Below are 19814 nucleotides of genomic sequence, written 5' to 3'. Positions count from 1 at the left end.
CAGGCTAGGTACAAGGTGGATTCTTGGGGATTTGTGAACTCCGCGAGTATTCTGCTTGTAGCGCAAGGTTGCTGGACTGCCTCTTCATCCAAAATGTTCAAATGGCAGGAATCCTCAGATTTACTCTGATGGCTGCAGCTGCAGTTGACAATGATTTTACCAATGGTCTATGCACCTCCAAACTTTATGTATACAGTCCAGCAGATGTTTTATTTGTAAACTTGTGTGTAATTGTTCACCATATACTATATGTATGACATCCAACTCACAATAACAGAGTACAGTAGATGTATGTGTTCTGTCCGATCGCATTTCAATTCATATGTGATTTTTAACCACAATGTAAACAAGGCCTGATTTGGATCTGCACTTTTGCAAAGAAAAATTGTGTGAAACTGTATAATAACGTCAAACAAGTAACATGAGACATCTATTGATGTGTCAGACTGGGGCCAGTTGCTATGTACTTGGATCGAATGAATGTTGTTAAATGATGTCAAGAAAAGCTCAGACTCAACCAGTTACAATAAAAAATTTTATTCAAAAATGATTATTTGTTCTGAAAATAAGATCCAGTGATATATAGAAAAAGATCAATAATCAGATTAAAGTGCAAAAATACATTTCTGATATAATGCATCCGTACAAAAATAACATTGGAATGTTACATTGAAATAGAGGAAAACGTGCTAAGATTATCCTCCTCACTTGCAAAATATTTGTGGGACCTTGTCTTTGGACTACAAGTTTCTGCAGTGCAGTATTTAGAATGAGCAGCCATTTTTTTTCTTCTTTTAATTGTATTGCTATTTCACATTCCACATATCCACTGGGGTCTCTGCCAAGACGCAAAGAACTATTCATGCACTTCATCACAAAGGCTTATTTCTGTATCGTGTAAGAAATTGCTGGTGAAAATGTTAATCCTCGAGCAGCGTTCTCACAGAAGTGGAAGACATCGGAGGTTCTCCTACCAACAATTGAGTTATTTTTCTTTTTGATCTTTGGTTTGGTTATTGATTGTTGTTTATTTGGTTGTACTAAACAGTATATCTCCAGTGTCCCTGTCCCTTCCCTTGAAGAAAACTGAATCATTTGATCTTGCTTGGCTTCAGATCCTTGACTTGCATGTGTAATGTTTTGTGGACAGCCAAAGTCCTGGACTGACAGAAGCCTTTCCCACACTCCTGGCACTTGAAGGGCTTTTCTTTGGAATGAATGTACCTGTCGAATAGAACACAACATTGCAGTGTTAGCAAAAAACAACAAACAGTTGGAGTAGTCATTTCAATTTAAACTTAGGCCTCTATTTCATGAGTATAATACCCCCCCCCCCCCCCCCCATTAAAACCCTGACGTATACGATCTGACACATGCATTGCACAGATAATCCATTAGAGGGCAGTATCACCCATCTGCTGTTTTTTCCAGCGATCTTGACAAAGAAGAGACACCTATGCCTATTAATAGTGGGAAATGTTTTCAGATTTTTGGAAATATGTTTGATATGTCTGTTTATTATTATATTTTTCAGAGTTATAAATGTATGAATTTAAAGCATTGTGACAGATGTATCAAATATGACACAAATCAAAAGTCACGTGGAAGTTGATTTTTTTAAAAAAAGTTTGTTTGTTCAAAAGGATTCATAAATACATAAATATTAACAGCAATAAATTTAATTATAATGCATATATTATTCGAGACTAGGGTCAAGGTGTATTTTACAATTTTAAAAATGTGCAGAATTTCACAAGGTACTTCATTTTAAAGATTGGATAGCTCTTAATATGAAAAGAAAAATACACTGAAATGTCACCAACGTCTTAGAAATGCAATTATGCCATCTCGTAGTAGAAAAATGAACTTTTTCATTTTTACAGTACAGTACATTTTTTCAATTGTAGCATCAATGACTAAAAGATGCAGCCATATTTATTAGTTTTACTTTTTTTCCCACTGATTAGTTAACGAGAGTATGAAAATTTAGAAAAAATATATTTTATTGTACATGGTATTGTACATTTAAAACAGACATAGGATTTACGATTAATCGTGAATTAACTATTCAAGTCATGCAATTAATTACGATTAAAAAAATTAATCACCACTTATTATTATTAGTAGTAGTAGTAGTAGTAGTAGTAGTAGTGGCAGTAGTATTATTATTATTATTATTATTATTATTATTATTATTATTATTATTATTATTATTTAGGTTTAGATACCAAATATCTTTGTCTTATTCACTTGATGTAGTTTTTATGTTAAGTAAGTGGGCCCAAATGACTTCAAGATAAACACCCAGAACAAGCTCAATATTCACAAAAATGCTTCGTAGAAGCCTTATCATGTCTGCTGTTCAAGCATCCAGGACCTTATGAATTATCATTATTGAAACTTATTTTGAGTCTAATCTTTTAATCGTTTAGTGGGAGCCTATATTTGGTGGTTGGCACCGGAGCCTGTGATTGGGTAAAGGCGGCCCTGACTGTAAGTATTTAATTATTTATTTGCTAATGGCATTTGTTTGCCTCATTTGAAATTAAGTTAAAAATAGTTTTGAAGTATGGGAACATAATTTTTGGCTGCTAATAGGACAACAATCAGACTGAGCCGCAAAACACACACCCTCTTTCACACGATGATAGTGTATCCATTTCTCACTACCCTGCAGGTATTATTTCTCCTGACTCTGAGTACAAATGGCAGAGAAGTGAATCAGCGTTGCCAATGCCTCTTTCTGACCAGATGTGTGTCGTATGATTTTAGTGAATGCATTGCACACCATTGCGACTGAGGCCATTAAATTACTAATGTATGTTTCCTCAGAAAAAAAAAACATTTTTTTTTAATCTTTCAACATGTTTGATACAATCTTGTGCATTTTCTCAACTTAACCAACAATAAAATAATATATTTTTAAAGCAAATTTATTGAAAATGCACAAAACGGACATGCGACTTATGCCCGTTTCCATCTGTTCTTCTTTTTCGAATGTTGAGAGAGTACTCCACCGCTGTAGGTGGCGGTATACACCATAGATATGGGGTCCACCAGTAATTTAAAAGAAGACCAGGAAGTGACTGCGCCGTGCGATGACGTTATATGAATTTACTTTGGTAATTCTTGACAAACCATAGCTTTTTTTTTTGCTGTTTTCCATCTAAAATTGCATTAAAATTCACTTCTTTAATTAATTCCAAAAATATTTCTTTTTCGTCGTTGCCCCAAACATACTTTACTTTATCGTCCGACATTCGTGTTTGACTACAAACGTACGTGTAACGTAATATCCAGTCAAAACGTGCGAGGTGTCTTGTCAGCATTTATTCGCGAAACTTGGTATGGAAACCCCACTAATGTTAAATATCAAGTAAACAAAAGCGTCTGGATATGCACTTACTGTTGCCAGTATTTTGATTTTAGTATGGCTGCTTTTGTGTTAAATAACCTCACACACCACACCTCCAGTGTGATATCGTAAAACAAGCTCTCCCCACTGAATACTTTTCATTCTCGTCTTAGCCCATTAACTTGTTCTTACCTGTCAAATTATTTCTGATATAAAAGTGACAAGGATTTAAGACTGTAAATAATTAATCAAGAAAATAGCAGGATACAAATTTAACATCCAGAAAGGTTTTTCTGTTGTTTGGTTTGGTCCATTTGAATCAAGTTAAAATTTCTCGAAACGTATATTCTTCTGCTTAAAGCTGGTTCTCCGGTTACTCAACGTTGTGCCCAAACATGTTCTGCTGAGACAAACTGTTGAGGTATGAGCTTGAGGACTCTTCTAATGTGCTGCTTAACTGTCAAGTTTCAAACGAGGAACATATGTTGCTAAATGAGCGTTTGACAAAACAGGATGCTCTCACCTGTGGTCTCGGAGGTGGTCCTGCCTTCTGAAGGCTTTGTGGCAGATATCGCAGGTGTATGGCCTCTCATCTGTGTGTGTCCTCTCATGGATTAACAGATTGTAGGATTTTGTAAAATGCCTGCCGCAAAATTTGCAGACAAACTCTTTTTTGGTCTTTGAGGGCAAGCGGCCTCGACTGGACTTGCGCTCCGGGTAGGAGTGCTTGGTCACATCCAGGATGCACCCGAGGCCGGTTGACTCTGAATGGTGAGATGAGGCAGCAGCAGCGGCGACCCCTGACATGCTGAGGTCTTCCGCATTCAGATGATCCTCTTGGGTGGCTGCTGTGGCCAGGTTGGCAAAGTCAAAGCGAGGCTTGTTCTTGGAGTTCTGCATCCGTCCTGTTGAGTCCTGCTTAGGCTGCAGGTGATGAGGGAAGATTGGGATGGAGGCCATAGAAGAGAACTGGAAAGGCAGTTTGGAGATAGCGCAGCGAGGCAGGGCCACAGGCAGGTAGCCCGGGCTCCATTGGTGAAGCTGAATGGCATGCAGGGCACTGAAGCTGTAGATGCTGTGGAAGTGATCAGTTGGCAGCTGAAGGCCTGTGGAGCTCTGGAGAAGGGAATAATTAGCCAGCTGCAGTGATGGGTGGAGAGGGACTGGAGCGGGAAGAGTCTTGCTGCCCATAGCTCAGGCAAGAAATCCAACAAGATGTCTGGAACGGACAGAACACATTTGCGGATTAGTTTGTGTTCTTTGATTCTTCTCTCTCATGTGTCAAAAAAACAACATTCTTTTCAGATGCCATCAAAACTTTACAACTTACACTGCTTGCAAAAAACGAAACATGATTTATGCATACACCTACCTGGAAAAAGAACAGGTCATGCAAAATTCTTCGTTTCTCCACGTTACAATCCAGATTTACAGTAAATACTGAAATGATTAATCAAATGTTTTCAGTACGACAGCGTATTAGGGTCACCTATTTTTTTTCAGGGGGTGGGGGTGATATTAAGAGAAAAAAATCCTAAATTTGCAAATATACCATATGGCTTTTTTGTGTCATATTTGATACATCCTGTCACAATGCTTTAAATTTGTACATTTATAACTGTCAAAAATATAATAATAAACGGACATCTCAAACATATTAGTATTTCAAAAAATCTGAAAGAACATTTCCCACTATTAATAAGTGTCTCTCCTTACTCAATTGGGGCGATCTTGCAAGGTCGCTGGAAAAGCCATCGGCTGGGTGATACTGCCCTCTAACGGATTATCCATGTAATGCACGTGTCAGAATTAATGTCTTGATTTTGCAGTGTTTTGTTTGAAATAGTTTCAATTTCTTAAATTCCACAGTTACTCTTGTTAAGTGTTATTGGTGTTGTGAGTTTGTTTGTTCATTAAAAAAAAAAAAAAGAATAAAAATAAACAACAACAACAAAAATAAATCTTTCATAAAAGTTGCTTCATCATATGTTATTGTCAATAAAATAAAGTAGAATACTATTAACCGCTATTTCTGCTTTTCTTTCCACCAGACATCAAAGGGGACCCCTAGCCCCGCCCAGTGGTCACATTAGTCTCTAGATCACTGCAACAGTGGGGCTCCCTGCTCAGAAGTGGAAGAAGAGTGGGATATTCAACCACACACCCTTATCTGCCACTAATACACATTCAGCTTTAAATGCTGATAAAAGCTGTTTAAGGGGCAGTCATGATCTGCTCATTAAGACGTGAAAGGGGCATTTCCTGTTTGAGCCACAAAACAGAAAAACTTTTAATGTGGCTCTACCGTAGCCATCAAGTGACTGACAAGTACCTTTTCAATGCATTGATCTCAAATACCTTATAGTGTTAGGTTTTTTGTTTTATTTAACTTGTACAAGTGCTTTGCTGTTATGGAAAACCACGCTGGTTAACGCGTGGTTAAAACTCTTTGCTAATGTGAGCTGTTTGAAACGTGCACAAGAAATGGATCAGCAACAATACACCGTAACAAATGAGAGTGTCAGTGTGAGGTAAACGTGTCAAATAAGGAGAGCGAATAACAATTGGTAACATTAAGACGCACAGACAAATGTGTCAGACAGAAATTGCGAAGCGCGTATGTGCGTTTCCTGTTGCCAGAAACATGCCTGGAGCTGTTGAAGGTGCTGTAAGAGAATGGCAACATTCAGCAGGAGTCTGTGAGCTGTTAAATCAGGTTTGATAAGCAGGAATAACAAGACAACAATGTGTCTTTGTTCAAGTCAACCTATGATTGACAGTCGGAGCTTCCTGCTGCATTTGAACAGCCCTTTACACGCCAGAAATTCAAAGCATGGCTCAATCTTTACTGATTAAACATCTCAACAGCTTTTCTTTTCTAAAATGCTAATGCAACATCAGAAGTGGCAAATCCAGGTCCAGAAAGTAAAAACGCTGTCACAGTTTGGCTTTAGCCCAAGCTATTGGCATGGTGCATGTTTACTTGCTAGGGAGCAAGATAGCTAGCATCAGGGGCTAAAGCCAAACTGTGGCAGGGTTTACACTTTCTGGACCTAGATTTCCATACATTGTAAAGCAGGGGTGCTCAAGTATGGTCCTTGGAGAGCCCCTATCCAGCCTGTTTTCCATGTTTCCCTCCTGCAGCACAGCTGAATCTAATGATCAGCTAACCAGCAACTCTGGCAGAAGCCTGATAACAATCCTGATCATCAGGTGTGTTAGTGGAGAGAAACATGGAAAACAGGCTGGATAGGGGCTCTCGGGGACCAAACTTGAGCACCCCTGTTGTAAAGTGTTGGTGAGAACGACTACAGGACACATTCTGCTTGCAATATGTTTACTGCGTAGTTGAGTTTTGTAAATGAACACCTCCAGCCAACCATTTTCTATAGACCTAACTGGGTAAGGTCATCAAGGTTATTTTAGGTAACGAAAACTAACGAAAAAACTAAAACTAAAATTCAAAAAACAATTTTGTTAAATGAAATAAAATAAAAACAAAAATGCTTTTTAAAAAACGAAAACTTACTGAAACTAAATGTTATGTTTACAAAACTAACTATAATTATAGCCCCCCAAATTTTTGTTTTTGTCTTTGGTAATTAATTTAATACATGAGCCTTTGGGGATGATTTTAAATGTCATTTTAAGTAGATTTATTTTGAGATTAATCGAAATAAAGATGATTGAAAGTGTTTCACACATAAGTGATGTCATCTAGCAGCAGCCAATAGAAAAGCACCCTCAGATGACGTCGATCCGAGGCGACAAATTTGCTTGCTTGACTTTTGGCTCCAATGGCTCGACTCGCCTGATTTTTTATTTAACTCAGCCGAAAAGCATGGCTAGGTAAGAAATGTGTTACTTTTTCCATTTTATGATGGTGTTTATTAAATACTGCTCACAAGTAATACACAACTGAGGTTTATTTTATAAATATTAAGTGTGTTACAAATAAAATCTATTATTAATATTATTATAAAACTGAACTTAAATTAAGCATTTTTTATAATTAAAAAAAACTAAAACTAATAAAAATTAACAGAACCACACTGAAAACGAATTAAAACTAACTAACTTAATTTAAAAAAAACTCAAAACAAAATAAAAAACAACTAAAATGAAAATTCCAAAATTATAATAACACTGAGGTCACAGTGGAACTGTTTGAAGTGAAAGGAAAACAGCTTCATAAGAAAGTCAGCTGCAGTATGTGAACAACTACATCACCCTCAGCTCTTGGTTAAGACATTGTGGTGTAATCAAAACAATGAACAACCAAAATTAATCTAACACATTCATGAAAATATAATGATGTTAAAATGGTGCCAAGTAAAAAATAAAATTCTACATGCTAGGGAGGGGCAAGTACTGATACTATGTCTCGACTGATAACTAACCTTATTTCAAGGTATTGGTACTCACGACGACGGCCAATACCAGTATCGGCTGCCCTCTTGTGGCTGTTTTATGACACGGAACTAGAAATCGGAGAAATAGAAAATTGCCATTTATTTCCTGCAGTTTTAAGGAAACCTGATATACTGCTATACTGGGATATATAGATATTTTGTTTAAATGTTTCTGTCATGTATATATTTTTTTTTTGGGGGGGGGGGATTATTTATCAAAGTACTAGTGGTATCTGTACTTGTTTTCAGTATTGGTGGTGACTACTCAATACTTGAGTCCTTGTACTGGTATAGTGGTACAGAACATCCCAACTACATGCTATACTATATGCTTTACTTTCCGTTCTGTTGTGTTTATTTAGAAATTGGTATACAATTATACAACTACGAAGAGCACGTCCATTTTGAAGCAGACCACACTTTGCAAGCCTACCACCAATTACTACGCTCGCAGGTATCCATAGCAGATTTTATTTTTTTAATTAGTAATTACCAGACCTGCGATTATTAGATATTTATATGCATATATATGTTTTTAAAGTACATTGATGTGATAGAAGTTTTGTTGTATATTATTGAAATTAATAGTGGGTTTTTAAAATGAACATTGAAAAATTTAAAATTCTACACAATGTCCCTTTAAGAAGATACATATCCTGCTTCCTATGCGTAACATAAGATTTACTATTACAGTGCTCAGCATATGAGTACACCTCCTTTGAAAAATTTAAAGATTTTATTCAATATGTCAATGAAGATAAGAACCATTCCAAAATTTTGGCAAAATGTTTTCTGTAGAATATTTGCTTAATTCACAACATGAAAGTAAGGTTGATAATACAATGCATAGATTACAAAATCCTTAGTTCAAATTAACTCATGCAAAAAATGTATGCATCCCACAACAAAAAAGACTACATCTAGTATTTTCTATTACCTCCATGACTCTTATGGATAGCAACATGTTGTCAGTCTTTTTCTCAGGGTGTTTTATTTGTTAAGAAAACTACTTTTTTTGTGTACTAACTAACAAATATTGTTTTCAATCAATGGCCCAGATTTGTGGCAGTATTTTGTAGTGCAGTGTCCCATAAAATAAAAAAAATCTGGATTCTGAAAGGAAACTAAAGGTGTTCTTTCAAACCTGTTTCAAGTTCCTTTAATGACCAACCCCTCACTTGGAAAGCCTGTACTGGGGGAATTTCAGTCGCAATGCAGCAGACACACCCACGTCAAAATTTAGCAGTAATAAATTTTATAATAATGCATATATTTGTGGAGATTTGTGGGTCAAGTTGTATTTTACAATTTTAAAAAGTTACTTCATGTTAAAGATTAGATAGCTCTTAATACGAAAAGAAAAATGCACTGAGCTGTCATCATCTATCCATCCATCCAGCCATCCATTCATTTACTACCGCTTATCCGGCTTATGTCGGGTCGCGGGAGCAGCAACTTTAGCAGGGAAGCACAGACTTCCCTCTCCCCAGCCACTTCGACCAGCTCCTCAGACGGGATCCCAAGGCTTTCTCCCTGGCCAGCCGGAAGACATAGTCTCTCCAGTGTGTCCTGGGTTGTTCCCAGGGCCTCCCGCCGGTGGGACATGCCCGGAACACCTCTCCAGTGAAGCGTCTAGGAGGCATCCGAACCAGATGCCCGAGCCACCTCAACTGGTTCCTCTCAATGAGGAGGAGCAGTGGCTCGAGTCCCTCCCGGATGACCGAGCTTCTCACCCTATCTCTAAGGGAGATACCCTGCGGAGGAAACTCATTTTGGCCGCTTGTTTCCGAGATCTATCACTATCTCGTGGCAGAAAGTGACCTCAACACAATCAATATCACACTCCTTTTTTACAGTACAGTACAGTACATCGTTTTAATTTTAACTCAATTTTATGAATTATTAAGAAATTACTGTATCAATGACTAAAAGATGCAGCCATCTTTTTTATTAGTTTGACATTTTTTTCCCACTTTTATGTTTACAAGAGTATGAAAACTTAGAAAACAGTTTATTGCTTTTTTATTTTTTTTATTTTATTTTATTATACATTTTAGATCAGATATAAAATTAGCGATTAATCGTGAGTTAACTATTGAAGTCATGCGATTAATTACGATTAGAAATTATAATCGCTTGAAACCCCTAGTATATACCATATACCAATATGCAAATCCACATTGCCAACACAATAACCATATTTACATGTACTTAATAATATACTATTAATGTTATTGCACCACTGAACTTCAGTTGGGTTTTTTTACATAATATACTAGTTTTTGATAGGGAACAATCCAGCTTACAGTATGCAGCGCTTTCCCAAAACAATAACCTATTGAATAACAATTACAGTTAGCATAATGTAACATATATATAACCCATAACAATAAATAATGTTATGCTTTATGCACTCATGCACTCATGCAATTAGCTAATTCTAAACCCTGTGCATCAACCAATTAATAAACAGTTAATATATCTTAGTTTAACATTAACATTAACACAAAAAATGATTAGGGGCTGGTTAAAATATATTTAATATGAATCAGTATAATGTTTTGTTGTTTTAGCTTTTGCTTTAGATGCCTTTGCATAAACAAGATGCAATAACTGAAAACAACAATGTGATAGCTGTAAATGACAATTATCACACATTTTCAAAAATACTGTGAAATGATGGCTCAACTATCTAGGAAAATCTACATCAACTACTGTTTGAATTGGTTGACATGAATCACAAGCACATTGTGAAAATTGGATGGCTGAAAGCTTCCTTTATATCACCGCTTCTTCGGATTTTGTCAACCATAATAACATGCATATTTTAATGTTTAATTGAACATATGTGCTGTGTACAACAACAAAAAAACATATGTCAAAGGCTTGAGTCAGGCCGCTCATCCTTAACGTGGATGAAGTAGTTGTAATGAGGCGCAGTGAAGCTCAAACAGCCCCCTGTGGTCTTGTCCTTTCTGATCACAACGCAGAAGTAATTGACTTTTACTCAGGAGGTCATTAGAGGATAGAAGTGCTCTGCTGCTGAGGCGCTACTCACCTTTAACCCTTTAATGTCTGCATATCAGGGGCCTCCACATCCAAAGAGCTATGTGGATCTTCTGCTTAAGTCGGGACTGTGAGATTCAGCACCTCACAGGGACTGTGGGCTGACTGAGACGCTGCTTCTCACCTCCATGTAAATCTGATCAGACTACCACTACAGCCCCCGTGGAAGAGGGTTTGGGTAAGACATGGATACACGCACACGCGTGCGCACACACACGCACACACATACAACCATACCCTATATTCAATGTGTTTCTGTACTCTTAGTTGTTAGATATTGTTACAAGTATTATATTATTATTATTATTAGTAGTAGTAGTAGTAGTATTCATTAGGTATCGTTTAGTTATTACTACCTTGTTACTACTTTATTTTTTACTATGTGTACTTATTGTTTATATTGATTATAACCAAACAAACAATGTACAAAAAATACTTTTGAAATATATTTTATTGATGATCTTATTTGACAAAAATTTGACTTGAATAAAATATATATGCAATATGTTTGTACTCTTCCTACTTAAGTTATTTAGTTGTTAGATATTGTTACAAATATTATATTATTATTATTATTCATTAGTTATTGTTTAGTTATTACTACTTTGTTACTACTATGTGTACTTATTGTGTTTATATTGATTATAACTAAGCCAACAATATACAAAAATGCTTTGAAATATATTTTATTGATTATCTAATTTGACAAAAAAAATTACTTGAATAAAATAGCTTGATATTAGATCGATACAAAATACATCATATTGTAGCTTTTATTTAATTATTTTGAAAATATGCCCACACAAATGATTTTTTTCCCCCACCTCAGACTTTTAGAGATTATGCAATATAATTGTTTAGGAACCATTACTTCACAGATGAGAGCTCTCTTTTCATACTTTCAATATGGAGTTTGAATTTACAAGCAATGAATAGCATGCCAGGTATAACAGAACGTCTGTAAAATTGATCACATAATAAGTTAAATTAAGTTAAGATTAATCTGCCTTTCCTTATGTGAAACATTTTGCTGGAAAATAGCTTACCTTTTGTCATTTTTATCTATATTTTTGGCAACTGTATGGTGATGAGCGTATGAGATAATCCAATCTTAAAAAGGCCAAAGCACTTCAGATTTCTATAGTTGAGTGATTCCATACTAGGGTGATGTGAGAGATCAGCAGGTGTGCCGCGGGAAATTGACCAATTTCAATTCATTTATCTGAAAAAAAATATTTATTATAAGTACAGTACAGTATATCTTGGTTCAGTTATTAATGCTAGCGACGTATAATGACAGGCAAAACAATTATGCCCTGCCATTAAAGGCACAATAAACCTTTCAGAATAAGTCATGGCTTCCTGCAATTATATCAGATTTGTGTTCAATTGAACAGGCCCAGATTTCACACTTATTAAGTCAATTAGTGATCAAACTTAGACAACATCATTATAGTATAAATATCATTAGTGCATTTTAGTATTCATAATTTTTGTGACTTTTGTTTTTTTTTGGGGGGGGGGGGGGTAATGAGATTTTTCTCATGTAATATTGGCTCAATAAGGGTTAGGAAACACTGTTCTTAGTAAAAAGTATCTTTCCAGATGACATTAATTCTAAATGTAATAACCACTCTCTCCCAATGAACAAAACATGAGCAGCCTCAAGTGCAGGATAACTACCAGTGCTATCGGACCTTTATCAGTTGAGGTGTTTTTAGCGCCCCACACCTTCCTTACATACGTCTTATCTAATGCACAAGGACTTTATTGGATTATGTGTAATTAAACTAGCAGCAGCATCAATTAGTTAAAGTGGGTGCATCTTGCAGAAAGTAAGTGTCACCTTTGAAGTTAATCTTAAGACTCTTCCTCCACCTTTTCTCTAGGAATGTTTATTCAAACTGAGCTAATTGCACCGGTTATACTTGTTAACGTTGGATCAAGGTGAGATGCTGTCGGCAGGCCAATGAGCTTAAATGATTATGAACTCTAAACATTTTCTAAAAGCAGTAGTCCAGTTAAAGAAATTATATACTAATATAAACTAGACAAAGTGAAATTTCTGGAGAAAATTGTGTGGGAATGCTAGACACTGAATGCTAAGATTTGAATACATGCTGAATGCTTCAAGCGGGAATTAAACCCAGAACCTTCCACGTGACAGTCATGTGCTTTAACCACCGCACTATTGTGAATATGGGAGTATCTTTGACATTGTATGTATTTGTATAATAATTGTAATGTTAAATTATTGGACAATGACTATTTCAGAAATTTTATTTAAAAAAAAATATGTTTTCCAAGTGGGAATCGAACCCTAAACTTTGACATGTTATACATTTGCACTAACCACTGTACTAATGAAGACATGGAAGTGTCATTGTATGCAATTGTATTGAGTAAGCGAGTGTAATACAAAGCTGAAAAGGGATTAATATAGTTAAAACAAGTTGATGTCAAATGACATTTATTAAAATGGACGTGAAATTATTGGACAATGACTATTTCAGAAATTTAAGTTGGAAAAAAAAACGTGTTCCAACCTGGATTTGAACCCACAATCAGAATGCTAAAGAAAAAAAAAATCCCAATGCAAAACTCCATCACATATTGTGTCGTAAATAGTTGCACTGTCAGGCTCTATTAGTAGAGACGTGATAATTATTATTATAATTACTGCAATTTGTGAACGTCAAATTATTTCTATTTTTAAACGAAACTAAGAGGAGATGACTTACCGTCAACAAGTTTTTTACTTGGTGTTCAAGATCCCGCTCTTCACCGCGGAGGTCCTGCCGTGTTTGGGTTATGCTAATGGGAGCCTGCAGATGAGCAGTGGCGAAACGTGACTTCTAATGAGACGTCGGCATGTTTCTTCCTCTCAGTTCGCTGTCTGAGCGAACAAGGCACTGCGGTGTGTGCTGTTTGCTGCGCTTCTCCTTTTCACAAATGTGCGCTCTCACTCGTCCGCGTCTCTTTTATTGCGCGCAGTCGAGCTCCGGCTGGCGCGTCACTCAGCCAAACCCACATCCAATGCAAGACATGCTGATAACACACGTCAGAGCTGCGCTGTTTTGTGAGGGACTCGACAGGAGCCCCACTGACAAGGCTTGCCAACCAAAGCGAGACATATTGGACAATTCCATACAGTACTTGTTGAGGAACTTGGCTGGCCAAAAGAGAACCCTGACTCCTACCCCGTCAAACATTTGGAATGATTTACACTCAAAATAATAAACCAGCCCCTCTTCTCCAATACCTGTGACCAGGTGATTTGGTGCTCAATGCGAAAATGGCAATTGTTGACCCCCACCACCAATCTATATATAGCCTAATATTGAATAGTACATACACACAATAAATACCAAATTTCACAGACAACTACAAATAAAATAAATTAAATTAAAGTACGCCTTTACTATATATTTGTTTACAATCAAAAATAACCCAAATTGGGTCAAAAAGGGACTGACTCAATGTTTTTGGTTTATTTATTTAACCAAAAAAGTTGGTAAAAATAAACAACCCACCAAACAAACCTTTTAAAAAAAAAAACTCAGTTTATGGGGGGACTGACCTAACTTTTTGGATTGTGCATGAAAAACAAAAAATAACCCAAATTCTATCAAAATGGACCGATCCAACATTTTGGTTTATTTATTCAAACTAAAAAGTTGGGTCGAATTAATAACCAACAAAACAACCCTTTTTTTGGGGGGGTCGACTTGACCTTTACTTTGTAAACCCCAAAAATTGGTGTAATGAATAACCCACCAAACAACCCTTTTGTAAACCAAAATGTGTCAAAAGAATAATCCAAAACCCAATTTTGGGGGGTTGTTTGGTGTGTTATTCATTTGACGCAACTTTTTGGCTTGAAAGATTAACCCAAGCATTAAGACACTGGACGCGCGCACAAATCGAATACTGCATAGTTTCTATCCACAAGCAGTTAAATGCATAATACCTTCTTAATAAATGCACTTTCGCATGACCACTTTTAAAGGGACTTTATATTGGCATTAGGGCTTATTTTATTATTTGTTGTGTATAAGTATGTCATTGTTGACAATTTATGATTTTATAATGTAGTGCCAGAGGCAAGGATGCTGCTGAAATAAGTTTCACTGTGTACACAATGACAAATAAAGTTCTATTCTATTCTTTTCATTTGGGTTGGTCCCTTTTCAACCCAATTTGGGTTATTTTTGACCTAACTGTTTTTAGAGTGTACATAAAATTAACATACAATCTTATCTTACATAAATTAACGTGGTCATGTGAAACATTGAATTATGCCAATCTATTTGGAGGTATCTGGACTGGACTTTATTTTAAAGCCAGCAAATTTTGCCCCGCTCTGGTGCAGAGAGTAGCATGGATGTAATGGTGAATTAAACAGTTAGTTGCAAGCTAAGAAGCTAACACTATTTTCATGTTTATTTTATAGACAATGATGATCGACTGTTTGCCATTTGCCAGGGGCCTGCCTGTGACCTCACAACTCAATAAAAGAAAAATGCCCCTATAACACACAACAACAAAACATCTTCAACTACATTAAGTCTTCCCATAGGAATCAAACGTCTCACCTGTAAAACGAAAGTAATACTCTGAGCTCTCACATTGTGTTGTATCTTACTACGGTGTGTGTCTGCATATTTAGTAATCGACCCTCAGCTCTGTGTCAAGTTGACCCTTCCATTGTGAAAGAAAAGTCTGTGCATATGTGCTGTCTTCATGCTGAAATGAAATACTGCACAGTAGAGGACATTTGAATGCCAAGCAGATTTTTTTTAAAAAAGAAAGAAAAAAAGACATGAGTTCTTCATGCTTTAAAGTGTACCAGCACTTTGCTCAGTACAGCACATTCCTTGACTCCTTGACATGCGGGGATTGGAAAGTAAATCCATGAAATTTAAGATATATATTCTGTGATTGGACTGCCTACAGATGGTTGTGATATTCTGCTACTGTAGATACAGTACTTTACATATCCATATTCTAAATCCATTGATTAAAGTAGGCCTACCTGAAATCTTGCACGTTGTTACTTTTTACTAATATTTTTTTCTTTTTTTCTTCTTAATGCTGTGACATAAACATTGACGTTTCAGCAATTTTAGTGTTGCCAGGTTGAAATCTCGAGTTTTGAGAAAAATGGGTTTGTGAGCGGTTTGGATAATGCATGGATGGATTGATGAGTTTTAAGTTTTGGCCCTTGCATCCTTCAAAAAGGAAAATGACATCAAATCCAAATTTATATAAGTTATAAGATCACTGGAAAGTCAATTCCAATAGAAAAGTTTAAAAGTTTAGAAAGTTTAACCTCTCAACAGATGAAATCAGCCGCAACTTTGAAGATCACATTAAGGTTACAATTCATTTTTTGATGCATCAGCCAAAGTTTGCTTATTTTATTATTGCTCCTTGTGGCATTTTCTTGCTTAAATGAGGTCATATTACTGCAGTGGGAAATTTGATTTAATAATTTTGTGTGAATTAAAAGATTATTTTCCATTTGGTGTGGTCTGTGACAAGTAAGTTTATTGGTATCTTATCATCGATATTATGTCTCAAATTTGGTCACAAAGAAAATGAAAATGTGATGATGGTTCAAAATGTTGCCGCCATGGGGACCCTTTTGTTGGAGAGGGTCACATATATGACGGACCATCCTTTTCAAAGATAGCCTTCAGTGGAACGGCAACGCCTCCTCAACAACTGCTCATGAGACTTATTTGCGCATGGAATGGGACATTCAAATAAGGCTCAAGGATTATTAATAAATACAAAGCCTAGGTCCTCTGCTACTACATACTGGGGCAAAGCTGTTGAGATGTATATGCCAATAGCTTTGGTAATATATTGGCCCAGTCTGCTTTCAAATCTTGAGGCTTCTTAACTCATTCCTACCATTGACGGCTATAAACGTCACACATTTATTTGAACTATTTCTATTAGTTTAACATTTTTACGACCATACTACCACTGAGCCATGCCACCCCATGTTTACATTCAGCTTTTTGTACACTTTACTACCGGTAGACCAATTTCGCTACATCATGCAAAAATAACAACTAAGAGATAAAAAGAAGATTAGATTAAGTAGCATCACCTCTACAACTCACTGCCAGCAGGATGCGGCAGCGAGTGAGAATTGACTAGATTTAATTAAGTATTGTCAAAATTAACACAGTTTACTGCCACGGTGCCCATCTCACACACGTATTGTATTGAATAACTAATGCCTAATGCCAAATACTATAATGCTTACTAAAGTCACTGAAAAAACAGTCTCTCACTGTTAATTTTCAAATCAATCACAGATTGCAACGCTGATATGGTATATGACCCATCACCACAACGTTTCCCAGAATGCATTGCGTTTTAGTGTAGAATACAGGTTAAATGGAAAACTGCCTATTACTTTTAGAATGTCGCTACAGTAATTTGTTTTTATTTAAATTTTACAGTGAAGACAATGGCCATCGCTAATGCCATGAGATAAGTGAATATGAACATATGATGAAGATAAAGCCGCAATGTAATGTTTTGACCAAATTAATTTTTTTATTTGTTGGACTATTAAGCGTTTTTTTTTTTGGGGGGGGGGGGGGGAACCAATTCAAGTTGATTCAATCACTACTGTAAATAATCTCAACAACAAAAAAAGTAATTAAACACCTGTTTCTTCAGTTTCAATTTATATATGTCAATAGTAGCATGCCAAATACCAAATTGAAGCTTTGACATTTTGTGGAGATAACTGTGGAAGTAATAAAGATGTATGTCTTGCATTCTAACAAACAAGGTATGGGTCAAAATAAAAAAAAAAAAGCAAAATTCCAACAATCTGCCTTGTCGAGCTCTCATTCAATACTCGGAGAGAGAGAGAGAGAGAGAGAGAGAGAGAGAGAGAGAGAGAGAGAGAGAGAGAGAGAGAGAGAGAGAGAGAGAGAGAGAGAGAGAGAGAGAGAAAACAGATTTTTTAGAACCGATTCCAGTTACTGAGTAACAGTTGAGATGCCCATAAGTAGCAACATTGCAGTTTTAGCAGCAGGTGTGTAGTGCAGATATGGTATAAGTAAGAAATATAATCTTAGTACAATGTTTACAGGTATAAAAAAAACAATGAGTTTAAAACTGTCAAAACCTAAGACCGGGATCGAACCAAGGACAGTACAAAAAAAAGCAATGCTTTGCTAACTGTGCCATCTGAACATAATATGTAACTACATGCAATGATCATTCATACAATGACTAAATCTGTCACAATAGCAGATAAACCAAAGTGCTACACACCAAGAAGCTCACAACAAACACTGACAACATCCACAAAGCGGCACAAGGTCTCCATGAAGTCATGATACACGTTGAATGAACCAATGACATCACCTGCACAATCCGAGGCCTTGCTTGTAATTTTCTTTTTTTTAAACTCATGCTCCGAATTGAGGCTTCATTTGTCACGCCCACTCTTGCTTGATACACACTCCAAAGGCTCGGTACATTCGTAACATCACTACAAGTCAGGATTGGTATTCAAAGGTCTGTAGCAAGTAAACGTACTTCAGCTGGCTGTATGAACTTGTCGTATAATGTTGACAACTTGGCAGTGTGGTGGAGTCCGAGGCTGGTTTAAGTGGGGGAGTTGATGACGATGGGAAACAGCTGCTGAGTGACTCCAGCGCACCACACCTGAAAAGACTTAATCATGCATAAGCGCCGCACACACATGGACTCAGGCCCCGTCCACACGAAAGCTCGTTTCAACGTATCCTCACAAGTTTCTTATCGTTTAGGCCGTTTGTCCACACGTTGTTGTGGTTTCAGAAGCTTGAAACCGATCACTTTTGAAACTGGGCTTCAGAATGGAAAGATTTCAAAGCGCGCCCCGTACGCGTCCGTCTCGACACCATATGCAGGATACTCCTCCAGTGATGACGTAATGGTCGCAGCTCAATAACGACGCATTGTCGCATATTGATGACGTATGCTCCAATTCTTGCGTGTCTGCGCGCGAACTGTCAATCTGTCAACAACAATGGCGGATAGCCGTGTTGTAGTCGTTTTGCGCAGCCTCCTTAGCTTGCTTATGCTTTTGCAGCAAAATATTTTGCTTCTTTATTCCCACGTTCAACAGGCGGTGATATACTTGAATCACCCGCCATTGCCACTTCTCCTGTGTTTGTCTTTTTCATGTTGTTACGAAGTCATGTTTGTTCTGTAGATTGCAATAAAGTTAGATAGAGTGATAGATTCTTCTTCTACGCTTTCCGTTAACTCCCTGTGGCTGCGCTACAGCGCCACTCCAGACTTGGCATATACATTACAGCCCGTTAAATGTCCTCAGCGCCTTCTTTTGGACACACGCAAGTCTTGAAATGCTTCTGTGTGTACAAGATTTGTTTGAGACAGCAGATCTGACACACACGTTACACCAAAGACGTACAAGTACAACTAATATGGTATTTGAATTTGACTTTGCAAAGTGTGCAAATTGTTTTAGATTTCTTCAATGAGTCATTAAACAAAGCAAAACTACCAAAGTCCGTCTTAGTCCTTCCGCAGAAACTTTTTGCAGCATTGTATGTATATAGTATACAATTTTTTAATGTCTGGCTGCTAGTTCAATGGCACATATGAGCCAATGTGAGTAAAAAAAATTGTACATCTTGTTCTGTCAGTGCCTAATCAGCCATGAATCGCACTGCTAGTCAGATAGCTAGTTTGATGTCAATTGGCTAACTACAAAATGTCACATCTACCATAATCAAACGTGTAGTTTTTTTTAACTATTCATCCTCATCTATTTGCAGGAAACAGCAGCAAAGAGACCCAGACCTCCCTCACCCTGAACCTTCTCCCAGGTACAAAACCCAAGGAGGAAAATCACCATGGTCTCTTCATCCAGAGGCATGCTTCCCGATGTCCAGCATCCCCACAACATCTAGAGTCTCCTAGCCCACCCCAGG

General features: G+C 36.9%; 1 protein-coding gene across 4 annotated transcripts; it reads right to left on the bottom strand.

Moving 5' to 3' along the window:
• Window positions 1-571: 571 nt before the first annotated feature.
• Window positions 572-19016, bottom strand: osr1 (odd-skipped related transcription factor 1). Of its 4 annotated transcripts, none has more exons than XM_077576506.1 (3): window positions 18235-19016; window positions 3879-4574; window positions 572-1224 (listed from the first exon to the last, which is right to left on the bottom strand). In XM_077576506.1, exons 2-3 carry the CDS (start codon window positions 4544-4546, stop codon window positions 1092-1094), a joined length of 801 nt encoding a protein of 266 aa, XP_077432632.1. In that variant the 5' UTR covers window positions 4547-4574; window positions 18235-19016; the 3' UTR covers window positions 572-1091. The 4 variants fall into 4 exon arrangements, with proteins under 4 accessions (XP_077432632.1, XP_077432614.1, XP_077432622.1 ...); XM_077576488.1 differs by lacking the exon at window positions 18235-19016 and adding an exon at window positions 13575-13764; XM_077576496.1 differs by lacking the exon at window positions 18235-19016 and adding an exon at window positions 7756-7863.
• Window positions 19017-19814: the final 798 nt, after the last annotated feature.

Source organism: Vanacampus margaritifer, chromosome 1 (assembly GCF_051991255.1).
Source record: "Vanacampus margaritifer isolate UIUO_Vmar chromosome 1, RoL_Vmar_1.0, whole genome shotgun sequence".
In the NCBI taxonomy this organism is placed as follows: Eukaryota; Metazoa; Chordata; class Actinopteri; order Syngnathiformes; family Syngnathidae; genus Vanacampus; species Vanacampus margaritifer.
Note: the sequence above shows the minus strand (reverse complement) of the source record. Positions and strands in the feature narration are given on the sequence as shown.

What these genes read in the sequence shown, in the direction of transcription:
- osr1 (XM_077576506.1), bottom strand. Translation starts at nt 4,546, where the DNA reads ATGGGCAGCAAGACTCTTCCCGCTCCAGTCCCTCTCCACCCATCACTG. An exon ending in GACCACCTCCGAGACCACAG is followed by an intron (nt 1,225 to 3,878) that starts GTGAGAGCATCC and finishes TCTATTCGACAG; the next exon opens with GTACATTCATTCCAAAGAAA.